The 23,390-nt window shown below is 45.0% G+C and overlaps 1 protein-coding gene across 2 annotated transcripts in view; it reads left to right on the forward strand.

Moving 5' to 3' along the window:
- Positions 1–16,934, forward strand: part of LOC115108534 (platelet-derived growth factor receptor alpha-like) — a 34,221-nt gene extending 17,287 nt beyond the window's left edge. For both annotated transcript variants that reach the window (XM_065009118.1, XM_065009119.1), the window contains exons 19-28: positions 379–489; positions 4,656–4,809; positions 5,463–5,620; positions 5,962–6,077; positions 7,347–7,469; positions 7,628–7,739; positions 7,891–7,990; positions 8,261–8,366; positions 9,769–10,004; positions 10,245–16,934. In XM_065009118.1, the coding sequence (XP_064865190.1) occupies positions 379–489; positions 4,656–4,809; positions 5,463–5,620; positions 5,962–6,077; positions 7,347–7,469; positions 7,628–7,739; positions 7,891–7,990; positions 8,261–8,366; positions 9,769–10,004; positions 10,245–10,386 (1,358 nt within the window). In that variant the 3' untranslated portion in view covers positions 10,387–16,934. The remainder of the gene's footprint in view (positions 1–378; positions 490–4,655; positions 4,810–5,462; positions 5,621–5,961; positions 6,078–7,346; positions 7,470–7,627; positions 7,740–7,890; positions 7,991–8,260; positions 8,367–9,768; positions 10,005–10,244) is intronic.
- The last annotated feature ends 6,456 nt before the right edge of the window (positions 16,935–23,390 follow it).

The raw sequence follows: 23,390 nt of genomic DNA on the forward strand, positions 1-23,390 counted from the left end.
ACAGACAGCTATAGAGTTGACCACAGACAGCTATACAGACAGCTATAGAGTTGACCACAGACATCTATAGAGTTGACCATAGACAGCTATAGAGTTGACCACAGACATCTATACAGACAACTATAGAGTTGACCACAGACAGCTATAGAGTTGACCATAGACATCTATAGAGTTGACCACAGACATCTATAGAATTGACCACAGACATCTATACAAACAGCTATAGAGTTGAACACAGACAGCTTACTTTGTGATTGATGAAACAATGGCAGTCATTGATGGATCTTGTTGATGATGAATTGATTGTGTGTGATTGACCGATAGGTGCTGTGTGATTGATTGAAGGTTGATTTATTGTTTGTCTGTTTGGTGTTGCAGCCACGGCCCGTTCCAGTGAGAAACAGGCCCTGATGTCAGAGCTGAAGATCATGACTCACCTGGGCCCTCACCTCAACATCGTCAACCTGCTGGGGGCCTGCACCAAGTCAGGTGACTACACACACATGCACACACACACACACTTACAGATGCAGTGGTGTAAAGTACCTAAGTGAAAATACTTTAAAGTACTGCTAAAGTCCTTTTTTGGGGTGCTGTGCTTTACTTTACTATTTTGGGTACTTTACTATTTATATTTTTGACTACTATTACTTTTACTAAGTACTCTTTACATTTTGAATGCTTAGCTGGACTGCAAAATGGTCCAATGCCTACATCCCTGGTCATCCCTACTGACTATGGCAGACTCACTAAACACAAATGCTTTGTTTGTAAATTATGTCTGAGTGTTGGAGTGTGCTATCAGTCATTTTTATTTATTTAAATTATGCCATTTGGTTTGCTTAATATAAGGGATTTGAAATGATTTATACTTTTACTTTTTGATACTTTTATTTTACTGGGTGACTCACTTTTACTTGACTCACTTTTACAAGTGTAACCATTGGGTAAAATTTTTTTTTTAAATTCAAAAAAATTCAAAAAAAAAATTCAAATTTTATTTGTCACATACACATGGTTAGCAGATGTTAATGCGAGTGTAGCGAAATGCTTGTGCTTCTAGTTCCGACAATGCAGTGATAACCAACAAGTAATCTAACTAACAATTCCAAAACTACTGTCTTATACACAGTGTAAGGGGATAAGGAATATGTACATAAGGATATATGAATGAGTGATGGTACAGAGCAGCATACAGTAGATGGTATCGAGTACAGTATATACATATGAGATGAGTATGTAGACAAAGTAAACAAAGTGGCATAGTTAAAGTGGCTAGTGACATAAGGATGCAGTCGATGATCTAGAGTACAGTATATACATATGCATATGAGATGAATAATGTAGGGTAAGTAACATTATATAAGGTAGCATTGTTTAAAGTGGCTAGTGATATATTTACATAATTTCCCATCAATTCCCATTATTAAAGTGGCTGGAGTTGGGTCAGTGTCAATGACAGTGTGTTGGCAGCAGCCACTCAATGTTAGTGGTGGCTGTTTAACAGTCTGATGGCCTTGAGATAGAAACTGTTTTTCAGTCTCTCGGTCCCAGCTTTGATGCACCTGTACTGACCTCGCCTTCTGGATGATAGCGGGGTGAACAGGCAGTGGTTCGGGTGGTTGATGTCCTTGATGATCTTTATGGCCTTCCTGTAACATCGGGTGGTGTAGGTGTCCTGGAGGGCAGGTAGTTTGCCCCGGTGATGCGTTGTGCAGACCTCACTACCCTCTGGAGAGCCTTACGGTTGAGGGCGGAGCAGTTGCCGTACCAGGCGGTGATACAGCCCGCCAGGATGCTCTCGATTGTGCATCTGTAGAAGTTTGTGAGTGCTTTTGGTGACAAGCCAAATTTCTTCAGCCTCCTGAGGTTGAAGAGGCGCTGCTGCGCCTTCTTCACGACGCTGTCAGTGTGAGTGGACCAATTCAGTTTGTCTGTGATGTGTATGCTGAGGAACTTAAAACTTGCTACCCTCTCCACTACTGATCCATCGATGTGGATAGGGGGGTGTTCCCTCTGCTGTTTCCTGAAGTCCACAATCATCTCCTTAGTTTTGTTGACGTTGAGTGTGAGGTTATTTTCCTGACACCACACTCCGAGGGCCCTCACCTCCTCCCTGTAGGCCGTCTCGTCGTTGTTGGTAATCAAGCCTACCACTGTTGTGTCGTCCGCAAACTTGATGATTGAGTTGGAGGCGTGCATGGCCACGCAGTCGTGGGTGAACAGGGAGTACAGGAGAGGGCTCAGAACGCACCCTTGTGGGGCCCCGTGTTGAGGATCAGCGGGGAGGAGATGTTGTTGCCTACCCTCACCACCTGGGGCGGCCCGTCAGGAAGTCCAGTACCCAGTTGCACAGGGCGGGGTCGAGACCCAGGGTCTTGAGCTTGATGGCGAGCTTGGAGGGTACTATGGTGTTGAATGCCGAGCTGTAGTCGATGAACAGCATTCTCACGTAGGTATTCCTCTTGTCCAGGTGGGTTAGGGCAGTGTGCAGTGTGGTTGAGATTGCATCGTCTGTGGACCTATTTGGGCGGTAAGCAAATTGGAGTGGGTCTAGGGTGTCAGGTAGGGTGGAGGTGATATGGTCCTTGACTAGTCTCTCAAAGCACTTCATGATGACGGAAGTGAGTGCTACGGGCGGTAGTCGTTTAGCTCAGTTACCTTAGCTTTCTTGGGAACAGGAACAATGGTGGCCCTCTTGAAGCATGTGGGAACAGCAGACTGGTATAGGGATTGATTGAATATGTCCGTAAACACACCGGCCAGCTGGTCTGCGCATGCTCTGAGGCGCGGCTGGGGATGCCGTCTGGGCCTGCAGCCTTGCGAGGGTTAACACGTTTAAATGTCTTACTCACCTCGGCTGCAGTGAAGGAGAGACCGCATGTTTCGTTGCAGGCCGTGTCAGTGGCACTGTATTGTCGTCAAAGCGGGCAAAAAGTTATTTAGTCTGCCTGGGAGCAAGACATCCTGGTCCGTGACTGGGCTGGGTTTCTTCTTGTAGTCCGTGATTGACTGTAGACCCTGCCACATGCCTCTTGTGTCTGAGCCATTGAATTGAGATTCCACTTTGTCTCTGTACTGACGCTTAGCTTGTTTAATAGCCTTGCGGAGGGAATAGCTGCATTGTTTATATTCGGACATATTACCAGACACCTTGCCCTGATTAAAAGCAGTGGTTCGCGCTTTCAGTTTCACACGAATGCTGCCATCAATCCACGGTTTCTGGTTTGGGAATGTTTTTATCGTTGCTATGGGAACGACATCTTCGACGCACGTTCTAATGAACTCGCACACCGAATCAGCGTATTCGTCAATATTTCCATCTGACGCAATACGAAACATGTCCCAGTCCACGTGATGGAAGCAGTCTTGGAGTGTGGAGTCAGCTTGGTCTGACCAGCGTTGGACAGACCTCAGCGTGGGAGCCTCTTGTTTTAGTTTCTGCCTGTAGGCAGGGATCAGCAAAATGGAGTCGTGGTCAGCTTTTCCGAAAGGGGCGGGGCAGGGCCTTATATGCGTCGCGGAAGTTAGAGTAACAATGATCCAAGGTTTTACCACCCCTGGTTGCGCAATCGATATGCTGGTAAAATTTAGGGAGTCTTGTTTTCAGATTAGCTTTGTTAAAATCCCCAGCTACAATGAATGCAGCCTCCGGATAAATGGTTTCCAGTTTGCAAAGAGTTAAATAAAGTTCGTTCAGAGCCATCGATGTGTCTGCTTGGGGGGATATATACGGCTGTGATTATAATCGAGGAGAATTCTCTTGGAAGATAATGCGGTCTACATTTGATTGTGAGGAATTCTAAATCAGGTGAACAGAAGGATTTGAGTTCCTGTATGTTTCCTTCATCACACCATGTCTCGTTAGTCATGAGGCATACGCCCCGCCACTCTTCTTACCAGAAAGATGTTTGTTTCTGTCGGCGCGATGCGTGGAGAAACCCGTTGGCTGCACCGCATCGGATAGCGTCTTCCCAGTAAGCCATGTTTCTGTGAAGCAGAGAACGTTGCAGTCTCTGATGTCCCTCTGGAATGCTACCCTTGCTCGGATTTCGTCAACCTTGTTGTCAAGAGACTGGACATTGGCAAGAAGAATGCTGGGGAGTGGTGCGCGATGTGCCCTTTTCGAGTCTGACCAGAACACCGCCTCGTTTCCCTCTTTTTGAGTCGTTTCCTTGGGTCGCTGCATGCGATCCATTCCGTTGTCCTGTTTGTAAGGCAGAACACCGGATCCGCGTCATGAAAACATATTCTTGGTCGTACTGATGGTGAGTTGGCGCTGATCTTATATTCAGTAGTTCTTCTCGACTGTATGTAATGAAACCTAAGATGACCTGGGGTACTAATGTAAGAAATAACACGTAAAAAAACAAAAAACTGCATAGTTTCCTAGGAACGCGAAGCGAGGCGGCCATCTCAGTCGGCGCCGGAAGATGCTTTTTCCGCCGCTGCAGATATGCTCACACACACACATATGGTTTTGACAGTCAAGAAAGGCAGTTGCCATTACCCTCTGGGTGTGGTATTTTAATGGTGTTTTTATGAGTGTAAAGGCTTGCCCTCTTGGCGTAGCTTTTAGCCTTTATGAGGCTCTGATAAGTTAAGCCAGCAAACTGACACTTGTGTCTCTTTCTCTCTCCTCTCTTCCCATGCAGGCCCCACCTACATCATCACTGAGTACTGCTTCTATGGAGACCTGGTCAACTACCTGCACAAGAACAGAGAGAACTTCCTCAGCTTGCACTCAGAGAAGACCAAGAAAGACCTGGACATCTTTGGCATAAACCCTGCAGACGAGAGCAGCAGGAGGTAAAGAGACATAGAATCAGCTGCAGAAACACACACGGACGCACACAGGCATGGACGCACACAGGCATGGACGCACACAGACACGGACGCACACAGGCACAGGCGCACACAGGCATGGACACACACAGACACGGACCCACACAGGCACAGGCGCGCACACTCACATGCACTAGCACGCACACACACCCCCTATGTTGTGTGTCCCCCTCCTCAGTTCCTGCTCCAACTCTCCCCACTCAGTCATTCTGTCTCATTGACAGCACTATACTGCAGGCTCTCAGTAACATAACGTAGCCCTACCCCAGTCTTCCACATGGCTGAGGAGGTCATCTGGTGTCTTCCACTAATCAAATCTGTGTCTGAAGTGGTGCTCGGCTTTCAGCCTAATCATGACTGTTGTTTGGTACCTGTTAATGGTCTCTATCCAGGCGAGCATTGGGGGAAACAGTGGGAGAGGCCTGCCTGTTCCTGTCTGCTCTGCTGATCTGTGTTGACAGATTACTTACAATGACCACATCTCAAAATGACCACACCACCAACTGCACCCTTTGTAGCGGGAACCTCAGTATATACATTGGGTGTTCTTTGAAAATGGTGATTCTACCATGGTTGTTGTCTTTCTACCAACCTTCTCCCTCCCTCCTTCCCTGCAGCTATGTGATCCTGTCCTTTGAAAGTGGTAAAGGGGACTACATGGAAATGAAGCAGGCAGACACCACGCAGTACGTGCCCATGCTGGAGATGAGTGATGCCTCCAAGTACTCCGACATCCAGAGGTCTGAATATGACCACCCACCATCACAGAAGGGTGGTGAGTACATAGTCGGACAGTCTCTCTCTCTCTCTCTCTCTCTCTCTCTCGCTCTCTCTCTCTCTCTCTCTCTCTCTCTCTCTCTCTCTCTCTCTCTCTCTCTCTCTCTCTCAGCGCAGGGTTTTAGTCAGCGCTGGTTGGGTTGGTTGAGGGGTCCAGCCTGTAATTATATGGAGAGGGTAATTGTAGCATTTGTATTTCTCCCTCCCATTAGGAAAAGCCAGGTTACAGCAGCCAGTTCTATATTTACATGCACGTAAACATACAAACACACACTTTATTCACTCACTCATAGACCGACTGAAGCTAAATGTCTGTATATGTGTGTTTTTCTGATCCAGATAATGAGATGGACAGCCTGCTGTCAGAAGACGGCAATGAGGGCCTCAGCACCACAGATCTGCTCAGCTTTACCTACCAGGTGGCCAGAGGCATGGAGTTCCTGTCCTCTAAGAACGTGAGTGGGACCAAGGGCTGGGAATGACTGGAGATCAGTGGGACATGATGTTAGGCCAGTGCAGTGGGCTGGGGATAACAGGTCAATGTCATACAATACAATAGCTATACTGAGACCAAGGTCTCTTTTACAGATGAGCCCTGAATTACAGAAATTACACACATCAAAATATAAATACAAAATGTAAGCAGAAAGAAAAACACAGTCATAAAAAACAAAATGCATTCATCAGTAATAAGGTCCTCAATCAGCTTTGTGAATTGCCCCAGAGGCACCGAAACAGGCTGTACATTTCGTCTTGAGGTTCTGGTGCAGATCGGGCAATTTAAAGTATTGATTGGGGACTTATTTGTGGAGGAATGTAACATTTGTGATGTTTTATTTGTGCTTCCCATGACTGTGTTTTTGTATTTTAATGTATATATGTAGGTTGGGTATAATGTGTATATTTATGTTGTGTATATAAAGGGCACATGTGTAAAAGAGAGCTAGGTCTCAATATGTCTTCCCTATCAAAATATAGGTAAAAAGAATCAAAACAAACATCCACTTTAACAACATTTATTAGATTTTTACTCAAATAAGGTGCAAGAAAACTAGAAGCTGATTTACCTAACTCAGGAGAGACCTAGGGAATTTCCAGAATATATCAACAAGAGATACAGAAGTGAGCCTAGGATGCCATAGCCATCTTTTATTGGCCTGACTTTGCAACGAAGGAAGGAAGTGATGGCCACATGATTCCTTTGGCTTAGCAGAAGCTAGTGTCACTGGCAAGCTTGTTCTGACCTCTCTGTTGGTACACAACAGGGAGTGGGTCGGTTGCCACGTCAACCCTGCCGCCTGTATGTTCCAGTGGTAACCACAGTAATGATGGCAGGCAGGTTGTAGGCTGCTGTTGTGCTTGATGACAGCTGTGAAAGCCAAGAGGTTGGCTAAATCAGGGGTTGTGTGATAAGCGGCCCTGTGAAGGCTGAGCTCACTGCTCAGGAGACAGGCCAGGTCTTTATATAGAACACCCAGTAGGCTGGAATTACACTGGGTACAAAGAAGCTATAAGCTCCTCATACAGCCTCCTAGTTATTATCCCTGAATATCCCCTGGCCAGGAGTGGTCAGTCAAGGCTGTCTCTTAGGCTGGCCTTTTGATATAAAGCCACCCTGTAAAACACGAGGAGGAAAGAATGAATAAATGGAAAGGGAGAACATACAAATAGTTTCTTTGAATTGAGATTAAATGAATTCTCTGTGTGTCTGTTTTGCTGTACAGTGTGTGCATCGTGACCTGGCTGCTAGGAACGTCCTGCTCTCTCAGGGGAAGATAGTGAAGATCTGTGACTTTGGCCTGGCCAGAGACATCATGCATGACAACAACTATGTCTCCAAAGGCAGTGTTAGTATTTCTATATGATCATACTGGCTGTTTGTGTCCCCTGAGCATAGACATGTATCCTGCTTGTTCATGTTAGCACTCCATTATGTTCCACTATTGTAGTGTCCGTTATATGAGTGCTGTGTGTTTGATCCATCTGCTGTGTGTGTTGACCATAGACCTTCCTGCCAGTGAAGTGGATGGCTCCTGAGAGTATCTTTGACAACATGTACACCACCCTCAGTGATGTCTGGTCCTACGGCATCCTCCTCTGGGAGATTTTCTCTCTAGGTGAGGCTAAGCTGACCCCAAATCTGTGACAAAGACACATCTTGAGAAGCATGTTAAGGAGACATCTGACTCCAGATCCGTGTGTAGATACAGTGTTGACAGTGTTACTGCTGTTTGCTGGTGTACTGATGGCAGTGTGTTTGTGTTAAAGGTGGCACCCCATACCCAGGGATGGTAGTGGACTCCAGCTTCTACAACAAGATCAAGAGTGGCTACAGGATGGCCAAACCTGAGCACGCCCCCGCTGATGTGTATGTACATATATTTTTTATATAATTCTACATTGTGTTGTGTACATTATGTTGAAACACTTTTTATGCCAAAACAATTTTTAAAACACTGGATCAGATAACATTGTCCCATATGTCATGCAAATACTATGAAACGATACTACTGTTGTGAATGCACAGTACTAAACTGTGATATACAATACAATTATATGACTGTTATACCATGGCATTTCACTCCTGTATTGTCTGTCCCGTTCTCTCTGTTTAACTAGGGTGTTTTCCTTCCTCCAGGTATGAGATGATGATAAAGTGTTGGAACAGTGAGCCTGAGAAGAGGCCTTCCTTCCTCAGCCTGAGTGAGAGTGTGGCTTCACTGCTGCCCTCCGGCTACAAGAGGGTGAGCGTCTCTTCAGTATGAGCTCTGACCTTACAATCTCTCCCAGGGTTCCTCACCCCTGCTTTCTAATGTGCCTCTCTCTTTAATTCCTGACCCTGACCTCCAACATTTGGACCTACTCCTCCCTCTTAATGTTTCTTGTCCTTTCTAATCAGTTTCATCCCCCTTTTTACCTTACCTGACCGATCCTATTTTTACACAGAAAGGGAGTAAGTGCTTCAACCATACTCTTTCTCCATACCTTTCTCACACTTTTCCTAGCCAGTGCGCTCCCCCTAGCCTTGGGGCTTCTTATAGTTCTACAGTACTAACAAAGTGAAGTTCATCTAAAACCAGGCTCACAAACTCCAACCACTTCCCCCAACGCTGCCAGTGTAGTGTGTTTCTGTGTGCTCTGCCAGTGTAGTGTGTTTCTGTGTGCTCTGCCAGTGTAGTGTGTTTCTGTGTGCTCTGCCAGTGTAGTGTGTTTCTGTGTGCTCTGCCAGTGTAGTGTGTTTCTGTGTGCTCTGCCAGTGTAGTGTGTTTCTGTGTGCTCTGCCAGTGTAGTGTGTTTCTGTGTGCTCTGCCAGTGTAGTGTGTTTCTGTGTGCTCTGCCAGTTGAGGCTGTTTCTGTGTGCTCTGCCAGTGTAGTGTGTTTCTGTGTGCTCTGCCAGTTGAGGCTGTTTCTGTGTGCTCTGCCAGTGTAGTGTGTTTCTGTGTGCTCTGCCAGTTGAGGCTGTTTATGTGGGCGCTGAGTACTGTGCATTTCCATTGTATTAAAGCCCAGCTCTGGCGATGATTAGAGTGCTAATGCTCCAGCTGGCGGTCAGTGACCAGCCCCAACCACAGTACTGACGCAGTCAGCAGCAGCAGCCCCAGGTCTCCCCTCCACCTCCCCTTCACTGGCTAGGCTAACTATAATGAGCCTAATAAACAGCACTACACACATGGCACATCAAACCTCCTCCCCCACAATTCTGCTTTGCTGGTCCAGGAGAGTGGAGGAGTTAGCTCCTGTTTTAGCACCTCAGCCTGGGGTTGGGTTGGTTGGGCTAGGGTGGGGTGGGGTGGGACGGGAGATCACCACCAGGCTGAGTGAGTGAGAACACACACCACTGACAGCTGGTTTAACTGGTTCAACTGATAAATCTGTTTTAGGATTGATTTATGAGTTGAAGTGATTTATGTTTTGTGATTATGAAGGGGATGCTACTGTTTTGGAGGTACTGTATGGGAGGTATCAGAGCAGTAAATAACTATTGAGGACTCCAGGCCAAACATGTTTTATTTACATGCACATCACTCTTGTTTTTTTAAATGGTTAGACATATAGCTAAGTTTTCTGCATGTTACTGTAGACATGATTCAATGCTCCTCGATACTGTAGGTTTAATGTTCTTTGGGCTTTCTCTCTGTTGTGCAGTGCTTCGAGAGGGCAAGCCATGAGTTCCTGAAGAGCGACCATCCAGCAGTGACCAGGGTCCAGGTGGAGAGTGATGACACCTACATTGGGATCACCTATAAGAGTCAGGACAAGTTGAAGGACAGGGAGAGTGGCTTCGACGAGCAGCGCCTCAGCTCTGACAGCGGTTACATTATCCCCCTCCCCGACCTGGACCCTCTGTCTGATGATGAGTACGTCAAGAGGAACCGCCACAGGTAGGCTACCACCTTAATCTCAGACATGTGTATCCTCAATCTCAGATTCTGATATGTGGTATAGGTTGATAACACCGTTTTACATCCTAACGTGTGCTAGTTCTGTTTACCAAATGCAAACATCCGGCAAACAAGATAGATATCCTTTATATGTATTTAATGGTCTCCTCCTGTTTACTATACCCTATCACTCACTCAGCTGTTTAGTAACACTGACCTGTTCCTCTCTGTCCTGTGAAGCTCTCAGACATCTGAAGAGAGTGCCATAGAGACAGGCTCCAGCTTCACTCTGGCTAAGAGAGAAGGCGAGACCCTGGAGGACATCAGCCTGTTGGATGAGATGTGTTTGGACTCAGAGCTGGTGGAAGACAGTTTCCTGTGAAAGGCCTGGAGAAGCCAAAAGCCTGCTAAAGAGAGGGAGAGAGGGGGGAGAAACACACCTGAACACAGACTCTCAGACCACCCAAAGACCCCTCCTCGCAACCCCCTATCTCGAACCCTCCTCATCCTCCGCCCATACACCTCCATGCCTCTCAGGAGGACAGAGCAAAACCACTTCACTGCTTGGACGAGTCTGTGGCCAGATCATGGTACGCCTGCCGTTTTCCTCACCAGACTGACAGCACCCCTTGTGGGGCTGGAGGGACGAGCAGCATGGATGGATGCTACACTAATGACTCATCACTACCATGTGGTTACAGAGTCTCTATGGAACGGTAGTGTTGGATGGGAATAAGAGCAAATGAGGAGAACATGGAGGAAGATTTTTATATAAACATATAAAACCTTATTGTAATGGGCATTCCAAACAGCATCATAAGCAAGGATGGATGGAGGGATCAGAATGCATCAGGCGTGAAAGTCAAAGACCCAGAATGACGGGCAGTTTATCTCAGCCATGCAGAACCACTACAGACAGACCCACTATTTAAACCACATCACACCAGTGCCAGCAAACAGATCAGTATGAGGCCAGCTACACAACAGACGGCTTTACTTCACAACCCACCTACCTGCAGAATATGTACTACAGTATATCTGATGCTGGCACAATCAGTAGCAATACACTGATTAAAAAACATGTTTTTGTATTTGCCCATATGGCATATGTTGTCAATAGCAGTACAAACATGTTTTTTTTTGCCTGGTTGAATAACCAGGCAAGTCAGCTATATATATATATAACTGACTTGCCTGGTCAGTTAAAATAACAAATTCTTATTTACAATGATGGCCTAACCCGGCACTGAATTACAGTTCATATAAGAAAATCTGTCAATTTCAATGAGTTGATTAGGCTCTAATCTATGGATTTCACATGGGTGGGCCTGGGAGGGCATAGGCCCACCCACTTGGCAGCTTGGCCCACCCACTGGGGAGCCAGGCCCAATCAATCAGAACGTTTTCCCCACAAAAGGGCTTTATTACAGACATAAATACTCCCCCCCCCCCCTCTCAGACTATCCTGCAGGTGGAGAAGCCAGATGTGGAGGTCCTGAGCTGGCGTGGCTACACATGTTCTGCGGTTGTGAGGCCGGTTGAACGTACTGCCAAATTCTCTAAAAAACGTTGGAGGCAGTTTATGGTAGAGAAATTAACATTCAATTCTCTGGCAACAACGCTGGTGGACATTCCTGCAGTCAGCATGCCAATTGCACGCTCCCTTAAAACTTGAGACATCTGTGGCATTGTGTTGTGACAAAACTGCTCATTTTAAAGTGGCCTTTTATTGGCCCCAGCACAAGGTGCACCTGTGTAATGGCCATGCTGTTTAATCAGCTTCTTGATTTTCCACACCTTTCAGGTGGATAGATTATCTTGGCAAAGGAGAAATGCTCACTAACAGTGACGTAAACAAATTTGTACACAAACATTTGAAAAAAATAACCTTTTTGTGCGTATGGAACATTTCTGGGATTTTTTATTTCCGCTCATGAAACATGGGACCAACACTTTACATGTTGCATTTATATTTTTGTACACACTATATATACAAAAGTATGTGGACAGCCCTTCAAATTAGTGTATTCGGCTATTTCGGCCACACCAGTTCCTGACAGGTATCAAATCTAGTACACAGCCATGTAATCTCCATAGACAAACATTGGCAGTAGAGTGGGCTTACTGAAGAGCTCAGTGACTTTCAACGTGGCACCGTTATAGCTGTCCCGGTAACTGTAAGTGCTGCTATTGTGAAGTGGAAACGTGTAGGAGCAACAACGGCTCAGCCGCGAAGTGGTAAGCTACACAAGCTTACAGAATGGGACTGCAGAGTTCTGAAGCGCATAGCGCGTAAAATCGTCTGTCCTCGGTTGCCACATTCACTACTGAGTTCCAAAATTGCCATTGGACTCTGGAGCAATAGAAATGCGTTCTCTGGAATGATGAATCATGCTTCACCATCTGGCAGTCCAACGGGCGAATCTGGGTTTGGTGGATGCCTGGAGAATGCTACCTGCCCCAATGTGTAGTGCCAACTATAAAGTTGGATGAGGAATAAAGATCTGGGGCTGTTTTTCATGCTTCAGGCTAAGCTCTTAGTTCCAGTGAAGGGAACTCTTAACGCTACAGCATACAATGACATTCTAGACAATTCTGTGCTTCCAACTTTGTGGCAAAGGTTTCGGGAAGGCCCTTTCCTGTTTCAGCATGACAACACCCCATGCACAAAGCGAGGTCCATACAGAAATGGTTTGTTGAGATCGGTGTGGAAAAACTTGAGTGGCCTGCACAGAGCCCTGACCTCAATCCAATCGAACATCTTTCGGATGAATTGGAACACAGACTGAGAGCCAAGCCTAATCGCCCAAAATCAGTGCCCGACCTCACTAATACTCTTGTGGCTGGATGGAAGCAAGTCCCCGCAGCAATGCTCCAACGTCTAGTGGAAAGCCTTCCCAGAAGAGTAGAGGCTGTTATAGCAGGAAAGGGGGGACCAACTCCATATTAATGCCATTATTTTGTAATGAGATATTCACATACTTTTGTAGTGTAGTGTGTGTATTTATATATCAAATTGTATTTGTCACGTGCCCGAATACAACAGGTAGACCTTACAGACCTTACAGTGAAATGCTTACTTACAAGCCCTAAACCAACAATGCAGTTAAAAAATAAATAAAAGTAACAAATAATATAATTAAAGTGCAGCAGTAAAATAACAATAGCGAGGCCATATATAGGGGGTACAGAGTCAATGTGCGGGGGGGGGGGGGCACCGGTTAGTCGATGTAATTGAGGTAATATGTAAACTCAGCAAAAAAAGTCCTCTCACTGTCAACTGCGTTTATTTTCAGCAAACCTGACGTTTATTTTCAGCAAATGTGTAAAATATTTGTGTGAACATAAGATTCAACAACTGAGACATAAACTGAACTATTTCCACAGACATGTGACTAACAGAAATGGAATAATGTGTCTCTGAACAAAGGGAGGGTCAAAATCAAAACAGTCAGTATCTGGTGTGGCCACCTGCTGCATTAAGTACTGCAGTGCATCTCCTCCTCATGGACTGCACCAGATTTGCCAGTTCTTGCTGTGAGATGTTACCCCACTCTTCCACGAAGGCACCTACAAGTTCCCAGACATTTCAAGGGGGAATGGCCCTAGCCCTCACCCTCCGATCCAACATGTCCCAGACATGCGCAATTGGATTGAGATCCGGGCTCTTTGCTGGCCATGGCAGAACACTGACATTCCTGTCTTGCAGGAAATCACGCTCAGGGCGAGCAGTATGGCTGGTGGCATTGTCATGCCGGAGGGTCATGTCAGAATGAGCCTGCAGGAAACGTACCACATGAGGGAGGAGGATTTCTTCCCTGTAACTCACAGCGTTGAGATTGCCTGCAATGACAACAAGCTCAGTCCGATGATGCTGTGACACACCGCCCCAGACCATGACAGACCCTCCACCTCCAAATCGATCCCGCTCCATAGTACAGGCCTTGGTGTAACGCTCATTCCTTTGACGATAAACGCGAATCCGACCATCACCCCTGGTGAGACAAAACCGAGACTCGTCAGTGAAGAGCACTTTTTGCCAGTCCTGTCTGGTCCAGCGATGGTGGGTTTGTGCCCATAGGCAACGTTGTTGCCAGTAATGTCTGGTAAGGACCTGCCTACCCCTATCAGTCCAGGCTCTATCAGCCTATTGCGGACAGACTGAGCACTGATGGAGGGATTGTGCGTTCCTGGTGTAACTCAGGCAGTTGTTGTTGCCATCATGTATCTGTCCCGCAGGTGTGATGTTTGGATGTACTGATCCTGTGCAGGTGTTGTTACACGTGGTCTACAACTGCGAGGATGATCAGCGGTCCGTCCTGTCTCCCTGTACCGCTGTCTTAGGCGACTCACAGTACGGACATTGCAATTTATTGCCCTGGCCACATCTGCAGTTCTCATGCCTCCTTGCAGCATGCCTAAGGCACGTTCACGCAGATGAGAAGGGACCCTGGGCATCTTTTTTTTGTGTTTTTCAGAGTCAGTAGAAAGGCCTCTTTAGTGTCCTAAGTTTTCATAACTGTGACCTTAATTGCCTACCGTCTGAAAGCTGTTAGTGTCTTAACGACCGTTCCACAGGTGCATGTTCATTAATTGTTTATGGTTCATTGAACAAGCATGGGAAACAGTGTTTAAACCGTTTACATTGGATTTTACGAATTATCTTTGAAAGACAGGGTCCTGAAAAAGGGATGTTTCTTTTTTTGCTGAGTTTACATGTAGGTAGAATTATTAAAGTGACTATGCATAGTTAATAACAGAGTAGCGGCAGCGTAAAATAGGGGTGGCAATGCAAATAGTCTGGGTAGCCATTTGAGTAGATGTTCAGGAGTCTTATGGCTTCGGGGTAGAAGCTGTTTAGAAGCGTCTTGGACCTAGACTTGGCGCTCCGGTACCTCTTGCCGTGCGGTAGCAGAGGACAGTCTATGACTTGGGAGCGAGGAAGTCTTTGACAATTTTTAGGGCCTTCCTCTGACCCCTGGTATAGAGGTCCTGGATGGCAGGACGCTTGGTCCCAGTGATGTACTGGGCCGTACACACTAGCGCTCAACCTGCTCCACTACAGCCTGACGATTAGAATGGGGGAGTGCTCGGTCCTCGTTTTCCTTTAGTCCACAATCATCTCCTTTGTCTTGCTCATATTGAGGAAGAGGTTGTTGTCCTGGCACAACTGCCAGGTCTTTGACCTCCTCACTATAGGCTGTCTCATTAATATTGGTGATCAGGCCTACCACTGTTGTGTCATCGGCAAACTTATTGATAGTGTTGAAGTCATGTCGTGTGTGTGTGTGTGTGTGCGTGCGTGCGTGCGTGCGTGCGTGCGTGAATAATGGGTTGAGGAAGGTGATGATATAGTTTTAATTGAAGAATACAGCTATCTTCACCTGGCTTGTAACTTTACCACTCTCCAAAAGACAACATTTGTACACCAATATGTAAACCAATGTCTCTCTTTCACATGCAGAGGTATGTTTAGGAAAGGCCCCAGTTGGATTGTAATGTAAATAGTGGTAGAGTGTTTTTATATTTGAGAGAAGAACTGGAGGTAACATGCCAGTATTATATGCAACTTATGTGCAGCTCCATTTGAACATGTGAAACCCATCTTTCAACACTCTCGACTCTTTTCTGTAACCATTAGGATATTACAAAAATAATAATAATAATACTATCTGTTACATCTTGGAATCTGTCATTTATGTACATTTTGAAATGGGAATATGTTTTATTCAAATTGTAAAATGAACTCAAGCTTAGTATGAGTGACATTGAACCTGGGTGAAAATACATCTATGTGTATTAGTACAGCATGCAAGAACATTTTTTTTTCAAGCTTTGAGATTATGCCATTGTAATAATAATAATGCATTTATGTTAATAATAAACACAGAGCATTATTCGCTGCAGATAATGGAAGAGAACCAGAGAGAAAAACCACATAGTCATCTGATTTGGTTGTTTGACAGCTCCTGTGCTTCTCAAAGCCAAGGAGCTGGAAGAAGTACATCATCTTCCAAATCAGAGAGGGCATTATGTATGTGTTGTTGTGATTTAGCTAATGTTATATCTACAGCCATGTTGCCGTCCTGTAGAGACAACAGTAGGGTGTTCTATCCATGTAAAATACACTAGTTGAGATATATAACGTGATGTCATACATCATTATGTGTATGTTTAATGTTTAATCTTGTAGTATCTTCTACTAGCGGTCCTCACTGCCTCTCTGTCTGTCTCTATGGTTGACTGTGCAACCTGGACTCAGGGGTAGACGTAACATAGTAAATGCTATTACAAAACACTTGATTAGTATGATACGTTACGTTTCGTATGGTATGTGGTAATTTGTGGATGTCCATTATCCAATTCATATGACATGTTAAGAATTACAATTCGTATTCGTACGATATGTTACGAATATGCAGTTTGTACGTATTACGAATTCCAATTTGTTGTGGCTAATGTTAACTAGGTGGTTAACATTAACGAGGTGGCTAACATTAGCTAGGCAAGGGGTTAGGAGTTAGGTTAAAGGGTTAAGGTTAGCTACCATGCTATTTATTTGCAACGCCCGACCATCCACCCCGACCAACCGCCCTACGTTCATACGTAACCTTCTGTCATATGTAACCATACCAAACTTAACATATCATACTAATTTGGGTATCCCGGATTTACATCTACTATGTTACGTCTACTCTATGAGATCAGGCTGGACTTAGACGTTCTCTGCCATCACCTTAAAACTGTTGCACTTTTTTCTATTGTCCTTGTATTTGATGTGAGAGGAAGGGCTTGTTTTGGCCCTTGAAGTATAATCCATGGTACAGTAAATATAGTTAGTTAGCCCTAATACTCAGAAGTTATCCTCGTGTTTCAATATGCATTATGTACAGTCAGATGATTTATATTTCAATAAATGATTTAATAGTGTCTCTTGTCTGGAAATCTGTTTTCCTTTCTTTCCTTTAGTATCTGTTTATCACACACACACACACACACACACACACACACACACACACACACACACACACACACACACACACACACACACACACACACACACACACACACACACACACACACACACACACAGGAGTTCATCAAAGCCAATTCCTCCTTTGGTCGTCTTTCCTTCAGTTCTCTGCTGCCCATGACTGGAACGAATTGCAAAAATCTCTCTCACTAGCTTTAAGCACCAGCTGTCAGAGCAGTTTACAGATCACTGCACCTGTACATGGCACATCTGTAAACAGCCCATCTATCTACCTACCTCGACCCCATACTAGTATTTATTTATTTTGCTCTTTTGCACCCCAGTATCTCTACCTGCACATTCACCTTCTGCCGATCTACCATTCCAGTGTTTAATTGCTATATTGTAATTACTTCGCCACCATGGCCTATTTATTTCCTTAACTTACCTCATTTGCACTCACTGTATATAGACTTTTTGTTTTCTTTTGTTCTACTGTATTATTGACTGTATGTTTTGTTTATTCCATGTGTAACTCTGTGTTGTTGTATGTGTCGAATTGCTATGCTTTATATTGGCCAGGTCGCAGTTGCAAATGAGAACTTGTTCTCAACTAGCTTACCTGGTTAAATAAAGGTGAAATAAATGTAAAAAATAAATACATTCCATGGTAAAAACGGTGGTTAAACTAAACATTTGAATAGAGAGATTGGTATTATAGTTTGGTAGGTGAGAGAAGGGGTCAGAAGGTTAGTCTCCCTGGAAGACATCACTTCTGATTTTCGAAGGCTTTGACCAGGGTTAGTGCTATCCGGGATTCTTGGGACGTCCCTACTCTTCACAGTACGTGTACGCCCACGACCACAAGCAAATGGCTCGCTTGTTGGTGTGCTCGCAGTATATAGCAACAAGTGCAGTTGTGCATCAAGAATTCAGCATAGCAAGTGTGTATGTAGGTCTGGTTATTAAATGGGTAAATAGTTCTCCATTTCATGAATTTATTCACAGGCAAATAGGTAGGGTAGCCTAGTGGTTAGAGCATTGGACTAGTAACCGGAAGGTTGCAAGTTCAAATCCCCGAGCTGACAAGGTACAAATCTGTTGTTCTGCCCCTGAACAGGCAGTCAACCCACTATTCCTAGACTGTCATTGAAAATAAGAATTTGTTCTTAACTGACTTGCCTAGTTAAAAAAAAATATATATATATGCTTTAAACCACTCTGGTGACAAACAAATATTGTTGCCCTGTCTACAATCGTCCACATGCCTGGGAATGCCCATTCAACTAAGTAAAAACATTTTGAAAATGTAAAAAAACAATGTATTACTAGCTAGCTAGCTAGTGCAGGCTAACTCAAATGAGCTGCTAAGGTAGCTACAGTTGAAGTCGGAAGTTTACATACACCTTAGCCAAATACAATTAAACTCAGTTTTTCACAATTCCTGACATTTAATCCAATTAAAATTCCCTGTTTTAGGTCAGTTAGGATCACCACTTCATTTTAAGAATGTGAAATGTCAGAAAAATAGTAAAGAAAATCTTTTATTTCAGCTTTTATTTCTTGCATCACATTCCCAGTGGGTCAGAAGTTTACGTACACTCAATTAGTATTTGGTATCATTGCCTTTAAATTGTTTAACTTGGGTCAAACATTACAGTTAGCCTTCCACAAGCTTCCCACAGTAAGTTGGGTGAATTTTGGCTAATTCCTCATGACAGAGCAGGTGTAACTGAGTCAGGTGTGTAGGCCTCCTTGCTCGCACACGCTTTTTCAGTTCTGCCCACAAATGTTTTATGGGATTGAGGTCAGGGCTTTGCGATGGGTACTCCAATACCTTGACTTGGTTGTCCTTGAGCCATTTTGCCACAACTTTGGAAGTATGCTTGGGGTCATTGTCAGTTTGGAATACCCGTTTGCGACCAAGCTTTAACTTCCTGACTGATGCCTTGAGATGTTGCTTCAATATATCCACATAGTTTTTCTACTTCATGATGCCATCTATTTTGTGAAGTGCACCACTCCCTCCTGCAGCGAAGCACCCCCACAACATGATGTTGCCACCCCCATGCTTCATGGTTGGGATGGTGTTCTTCGGCTTGCAAGCCTCACCCTTTTTCCTCCAAAGATAAAGATGGTCATTATGGCCAAACAGTTCTGTTTTTGTTTAATCAGACCAGAGGACATTTCTCCAAAAAGGTTGATATTTGTCGTAATGTGCAGTTGCAAACCGTAGTCTGGCTTTTTTTATGACGGTTTTGGAGCAGTGTCTTTTTCCTTGCTGAGCGGCCTTTCAGGTCATGTCGATATGGGACTCGTTTTATTGTGAATATAGATACTTTTGTACCTCTTTCCTCCAGCATCTTCACAAGGTCCTTTGCTGTTGATCTGGGATTGATTTACACTTTTCTCACCAAAGTACATTAATCTCTAGGAGACAGAACGCGTCTCCTTTCTGAGCGGTATGACGGCTGCGTGGTCCCAAGGTGTTTACACGTGCGTACTATTGTTAGTACATATGAACGTGGTACCTTCAGGCGTTTGGAAATTGCTCCCATGAATGAACCAGACTTGTGGAGGTCTTCATTTTTTTTTCTGAGGTCTTGACTGATTTCTTTTACCTTCAGGCGTTTGGAAATTGCTCCCATGAATGAACCAGACTTGTGGAGGTCTTCATTTTTTAATCTGAGGTCTTGACTGATTTCTTTTGATTTTCCCATGATGTCAAGCAAAGAGGCACTGAGTTTGAAGGTTGGCCTTGAAACACATCCACAGGTACACCTCCAATTGACTCAAATGATGTCAATTAGCCTATCAGAAGCTTCTAAAGCCATGACATCATTTTCTGGAATTTCCCAAGCTGTTTAAAGGCACAGTCAACTTAGTGTATGTAAACATCTGACCCACTGGAATTGTGATACAGTGAATTATAAGTGAAATAATCTGTCTGTAAACAATTGTTGTAAAAATCAGTTGTGTCATGCACAAAGTAGATGGCAGTAGAATGGCCTTACTGAAGATCTCATTGACTTTCAACGAGCCACCGTCTTAGGATATCACCTTTCCAATAAGTCAGTTTGTAAATTTCTACCCTACTAGAGCTGCCCCGGTCAACTATAAGTGCTGTTATTGTGAAGTGGAAAGTCTAGGAGAAACAATGGCTCAGCCTGCTAAGTGGTAGTCCACACAACCTCACAGAACAGGAGAGCAGAGTGCTATAGAGCATAAAAAATGATCTTGCAACACTCACTACTGTGTTCCAAACTGCCTCTGGAAGCAATGTCAGCACAAGAACTGTTCTTCAGCAAAATAATTGTTCACTGGGATTTTCATTAAATGGGTTTTAATGGCCGAGCAGCCGCACACAAGCCGCTGGAGTGGTGTAAAGCATTCTGCCATTGGACTCTGGAGTGATGAATCACGCTTCACCATCTAGCAGTCCGATGGACGAATGCGGGTTTGGCGGATGCCAGGAGAAGCTACTTTCCCAAATGCATAGTACCAACTGTAAAGTTTGGTGGAAGAGGATTAATGGTCTGGGGTTGTTTTTCATGGTTCGGGCTAGGCCCTTTAGTTCCACTGAAGGGAAATCTTAATGCTAAAGCATACAATGACGTTCTAGACAATTTTGTACTTCCAACTCTATGGCAACAGTTTGGGGAAGGCCCTTTCTTGTTTCAGCATGACAATGCCCCCGTGCACAAATTGAGGTCCATAAAGAAATTGTTTGTCAAGATCGGTGTGGATGAACTTGACTGGCCTGCACAGAGCCCTGACCTCAATGCCATCGAACACCTTCAGGATAAATTGGAACACCGACTGTGAGCCAGGCCTACTCGCCCAACATCAGAGCCCAACCTCACTAATGCTAGTCCCTGCAGAAATGTTCCAACATCTTGTGGAAAGCCTTCCCAGAAGAGTGGAGGCTGTTAGAAAAACAAAGGGGGGACCAACTCCATAATAATGCCCATGATTTCGTAATGAGATGTTCGATGAGCAGGTGTCCATATACTCTTACATGCAGTGTAAGATCTTACCACTCGAGGAGATTGGATCATTAGAACATGGACATTGGATGGAACCATTTTCCTGCAGCGGTAATTTAAAAAAAAAAAATAATAATTTTTTATTTCACCTTTATTTAACCAGGTAGGCTAGTTGAGAACAAGTTCTCATTTGCAACTGCGACCTGGCCAAGATAAAGCATAGCAGTGTGAACAGACAACACAGAGTTACACATGGAATAAACAATTAACAAGTCAATAACACAGTAGAAAAAAAATGGGCAGTCTATATACAATGTGTGCAAAAGGCATGAGGAGGTAGGCGAATAATACAATTTTGCAGATTAACACTGGGGTGATAAATGATCAGATGGTCATGTACAGGTAGAGATATTGGTGTGCAAAAGAGCAGAAAAGTAAATAAAAAAAAATATTAAAAAAATAAATAAAAAAAATAAAAAATAAAAAACAGTATAAAAACAGTATGGGAATGAGGTAGGTGAAAATGGGTGGGCTATTTACCAATAGACTATGTACAGCTGCAGCGATCGGTTAGCTGCTCGGATAGCTGATGTTTGAAGTTGGTGAGGGAGATAAAAGTCTCCAACTTCAGCGATTTTTGCAGTTCGTTCCAGTCACAGGCAGCAGAGTACTGGAACGAAAGGCAGCCAAATGAGGTGTTGGCTTTAGGAATGATCAGTGAGATACACCTGCTGGAGCGTGTGCTACGGATGGGTGTTGCCATCGTGACCAGTGAACTGAGATAAGGCGGAGCTTTACCTAGCATGGACTTGTAGATGACCTGGAGCCAGTGGGTCTGGCGACGAATATGTAGCGAGGGCCAGCCGACTAGAGCATACAAGTCGCAGTGGTGGGTGGTATAAGGTGCTTTGGTGACAAAACGGATGGCACTATGATAGACTGCATCCAGTTTGCTGAGTAGAGTGTTGGAAGCCATTTTGTAGATGACATCGCCGAAATCGAGGATCGGTAGGATAGTCAGTTTTACTAGGGTAAGCTTGGCGGCATGAGTGAAGGAGGCTTTGTTGCGGAATAGAAAGCCGACTCTTGATTTGATTTTCGATTGGAGATGTTTGATGTGAGTCTGGAAGGAGAGTTTGCAGTCTAGCCAGACACCTAGGTACTTATAGATGTCCACATATTCAAGGTCGGAACCATCCAGGGTGGTGATGCTAGTCGGGCATGCGGGTGCAGGCAGCGATCGGTTGAAAAGCATGCATTTGGTTTTACTCGCGTTTAAGAGCAGTTGGAGGCCACGGAAGGAGTGCTGTATGGCATTGAAGCTCGTTTGGAGGTTAGATAGCACAGTGTCCAATGACGGGCCGAAAGTATATAGAATGGTGTCGTCTGCGTAGAGGTGGATCAGGGAATCGCCCGCAGCAAGAGCAACATCATTGATATATACAGAGAAAAGAGTCGGCCCGAGAATTGAACCCTGTGGCACCCCCATAGAGACTGCCAGAGGACCGGACAGCATGCCCTCCGATTTGACACACTGAACTCTGTCTGCAAAGTAATTGGTGAACCAGGCAAGGCAGTCATCCGAGAAACCGAGGCTATTGAGTCTGCCGATAAGAATATGGTGATTGACAGAGTCGAAAGCCTTGGCGAGGTCGATGAAGACGGCTGCACAGTACTGTCTTTTATCGATGGCGGTAATGATATCGTTTAGTACCTTGAGCGTGGCTGAGGTGCACCCGTGACCGGCTCGGAAACCAGATTGCACAGCGGAGAAGGTACGGTGGGATTCGAGATGGTCAGTGACCTGTTTGTTGACTTGGCTTTCGAAGACCTTAGATAGGCAGGGCAGGATGGATATAGGTCTATAGCAGTTTGGGTCCAGGGTGTCTCCCCCTTTGAAGAGGGGGATGACTGCGGCAGCTTCCAATCCTTGGGGATCTCAGACGATATGAAAGAGAGGTTGAACAGGCTGGTAATAGGGGTTGCGACAATGGCGGCAGATAGTTTCAGAAATAGAGGGTCCAGATTGTCAAGCCCAGCTGATTTGTACGGGTCTAGGTTTTGCAGCTCTTTCAGAACATCTGCTATCTGGATTTGGGTAAAGGAGAACCTGGAGAGGCTTGGGCGAGGAGCTGCGGGGGGGGCGGAGCTGTTGGCCGAGGTTGGAGTAGCCAGGCGGAAGGCATGGCCAGCCGTTGAGAAGTGCTTATTGAAGCTTTCGATAATCGTGGATTTATCGGTGGAGACCGTGTTACCTAGCCTCAGTGCAGTGGGCAGCTGGGAGGAGGTGCTCTTGTTCTCCATGGACTTCACAGTGTCCCAGAACTTTTTGGAGTTGGAGCTACAAGATGCAAACTTCTGCCTGAAGAAGTTAGGCCTACAGCTGCCTGTATGGAATTATTGCTATGTTTTAATCTTTGCTGCTAA

The sequence above is a fragment of the Oncorhynchus nerka genome, linkage group LG24, assembly GCF_034236695.1.
Source record: "Oncorhynchus nerka isolate Pitt River linkage group LG24, Oner_Uvic_2.0, whole genome shotgun sequence".
NCBI lineage: Eukaryota > Metazoa > Chordata > Actinopteri > Salmoniformes > Salmonidae > Oncorhynchus > Oncorhynchus nerka.